This window comes from Diospyros lotus, chromosome 10 (assembly GCF_014633365.1).
Source record: "Diospyros lotus cultivar Yz01 chromosome 10, ASM1463336v1, whole genome shotgun sequence".
NCBI classification, from domain to species: Eukaryota; Viridiplantae; Streptophyta; class Magnoliopsida; order Ericales; family Ebenaceae; genus Diospyros; species Diospyros lotus.
In genome coordinates this window covers 990,684-993,721 of record NC_068347.1, presented here as the reverse complement: position 1 = coordinate 993,721, position 3,038 = coordinate 990,684, and the positions used below count along the sequence as shown (strand labels likewise).

The 3,038-nt window shown below is 37.2% G+C and overlaps 1 protein-coding gene across 1 annotated transcript; it reads left to right on the top strand.

Moving 5' to 3' along the window:
• The first annotated feature begins 818 nt into the window (after nucleotides 1–818).
• Nucleotides 819–2,345, top strand: LOC127810904 (uncharacterized). Its single transcript, XM_052350497.1, has one exon. It carries the CDS (start codon nucleotides 1,133–1,135, stop codon nucleotides 2,123–2,125), a length of 993 nt encoding a protein of 330 aa, XP_052206457.1. The 5' UTR covers nucleotides 819–1,132; the 3' UTR covers nucleotides 2,126–2,345.
• The last annotated feature ends 693 nt before the right edge of the window (nucleotides 2,346–3,038 follow it).

The window sequence follows — 3,038 nt, the reverse complement described above, 5'->3', positions numbered from 1 at the left end:
TAACGAACATAAAAAAATTGCCATGGTCATAAGAAACAAACCCCACCAAGAGAATAGAGAACTAGCTCAACACAAGTGATCTAGCAGCTCGAACAAGGCGAGTTGAGATGAAGTTGCAGAAGAAAAAATGATCCATGCATGAATGGTTACTCCATTGCCTCCCCTTTTTGTGCCTTCGTGATTCAAGCTTCCCAAACTAGAAGCGTATGACAAGGTCAACAATGAATCTCCAAAGATTGCCTAGATTATTACTAAAATGCCATAGAGTTCTTAGTAGTGATAGATACAATGATGTGCAAAGAATTTCATTTTAAACCTCAATACTGGTGGAGGAGAATGTTTCCAAGCCCTTAAGCCTATAAATTAGTGGGATGAAATACTCCACCAATACATATAGCCTATAAGTTTACTTACTCAAGGGTATAAATTGACTAAAATTGTAAGTTGATGCATTAAATTGATTAAGAAAATTCATGTATAAAATTAACCAAAACATGCAAATTTATGTATCAAAAGCAAGATTTTGCCAAAATTATACTATCCGAACATATCTTTCTATTTTTTTTTTTCAAGCAAATAAAAAAACATTTTATTTCTAAAAGGTTTTATAAGGTAATCAAATTTCCATACCTTCGGCCTAGCAATTGAGATTCAACCCGAACCCAACCCAATAACATTTTTATGAATCTTAATCCAAACAACCCAAAACAAACTGGGTTGGGTTGGTTTATCAAGTAGGCCGAATTCTGGAGGAGAAGCAAACCAACCCAAATTATGGGTTCCGTTGCCCCAATGGTTCGGGTTCGGATTCGGGTTCGGGTTCATGATCGGGTTTTGAGAAACTGAGGGTCAGCCAATCTGAAATCCGCCGCAAACTCTCATCTCCAAGAAAATGAAGGCACAAACAAACGTAAATGGTGGTTTATTCTACATTCTAAACTTGTGAATCCATCTCTCTTTCTATGCCCTCTCCATGAATTCTCCTCTATTTTCATCCCATTTCCTCCGCCATTGCTCACAGTCACAGATTTTGGCCTAACCGTTGAATTTCAAGCACAAATCTCTTCTTTTTCAATATCTTCGTTTTCTGCAATTTGGTTCTGAATCAGTAGTGTGTTTCTCTGTCCGTTCAATGAAGCTGGGGAGTCTGATGGAGAAGAAGCAATTGGATCTGAGCCAACCACTTCGATCCGTCCGGAGATTGCCGCCGGCGACGGCCTCGGAGAAGCGGAGGCCAGTTCCGGCGAGGAAGCGGGTGAGGGTTCCTTTTCTCTGGGAGCAGTCTCCGGGAAGGCCAAAGGCGAAGAATCCGATCAACCAAACTCATAGCCTTCAAAACCCTAATCCTCTCCTCCCCAAGCTCCCCCCCGGCAGGATTCTCAATGTCAAACGGCCGGTTTCATCGGATCATGGAGCCAAGTTTCGGAGCTCTAAAGATGGCTACGAAGCATATCGAGATGCTCTCGAAACGCTTTCAAGAATCGAATCGTTCTTCTTGACCAGCTTCCATGGATTGGATGGCAAGCCTTCTGGAACCTTTACAATCGATCCAAAGACTAGGGGTGTCACAACCGATTTCGGAAAGCGACCCAGGAACTTAGTTACCAAATTTCATAGACTGTTGCCGAAGTTTTGTCTGAAAAGTTCAATTTGCCTCTTGAAATCATCTCGACCCGGCTTTCGTGGAAAAAAATCACTTCATGAAATGCATAAATTCGCAGAAATTGAGGGCATAAATGGCACCAGATCATCCACAATTTGCTCGAACAGCTTTCGGAAACTCCTGGGTGATCATCAGAGGACTGAAGGGGAGGATTTCAAGATCACGGCAAAACATGGTGATTTTTCCGGCAAACCGGGCTTCGAAGCGTCGATCAAGATGCTAAATGATTTGGGAAAGGATCAAAATCCATGGATTGGGTCTGCAAGTTTTAGGTATTATTATCCGAAGAAGGGAAACATGGAAGGGGGAGATCATCTTAAAGAAGAGGGAATTCAGCCACAGTTTCCTCTACTGAAATCGCCATCGGAGTCGTGGCTGAGGCACAAAGCTTTGCCCTCTATGGCCGCCGGGAAACCATCGTCTTCGCGTTCACAGATTGGCAGCCGAATGAAACCATGGTGATGGTGAAGAAGGGGAGAATTCAAGGTTCAGAGACCAAGCTAACAAATGCTATTTCACTGTGGTGGCTGTTAAGAAAAATTAGGATAAAAAGTAATGAAATTAAGCTTTCGCTTAAGCTTTAATTTTTCTTAAGCCATTTGCGATTTTTGTTTATAAAATTTTTTTCTTAAGCCATTTCCGATTTTGGTTTAATTTTATAAGCACTGGAACCATTTTAGTGTTTTCAAAATATTTTTTTTACCAAAAATGCTAAAAAAATTTAAGAGAAATATTTTTAAACTGTTTTCATAATTTTATAAAGGTTAGTTTGTAATATTAAAAATGTATTATTATTCTATAACAAATTAAAGACGAAAGCAATTTCTTTTATGGTCTCTTGTTGACCACATCAAAATTTATATTTATATTTACTTAAATAGATGATAAAATTTATGTTTCTATTTAATTGAATAATTATTTTTATATTAAAAAATATATTTATAAAAAAATCTTTAATTTTTTTTATTTATGAGTTTTCTAACATTTCTATTTCTTTTTTTTTTTTAAAAAAAAATTGTTTCTCATTTTTGTTTCATATTATATTTGTTTTTGTGTATTATATAAGTAAAAGTTAAATGTAACAGCTATATGAGAAGCAAGGGTAATGCAACAAGTAGAAAAACAATGTGAATGACAATGACAAAAGCAATACATATATATTTGTATATATTTTAGGGCCCAATTGTGTTTTAAATCCCCGTTCTTCTTGGGTGATAGAGGATTCCATCATGTTTTCAGAACAGATGACCAAACTCTAATGCTAAAATGAAGAACAATCATTGGTTAGTGTAAGAACAAAGATTGACTTTTTTGCTTTGATTTTCGATACTTTTCAAGTCACTAAGGCTAATCATTATTTGACCAACGATGCTAT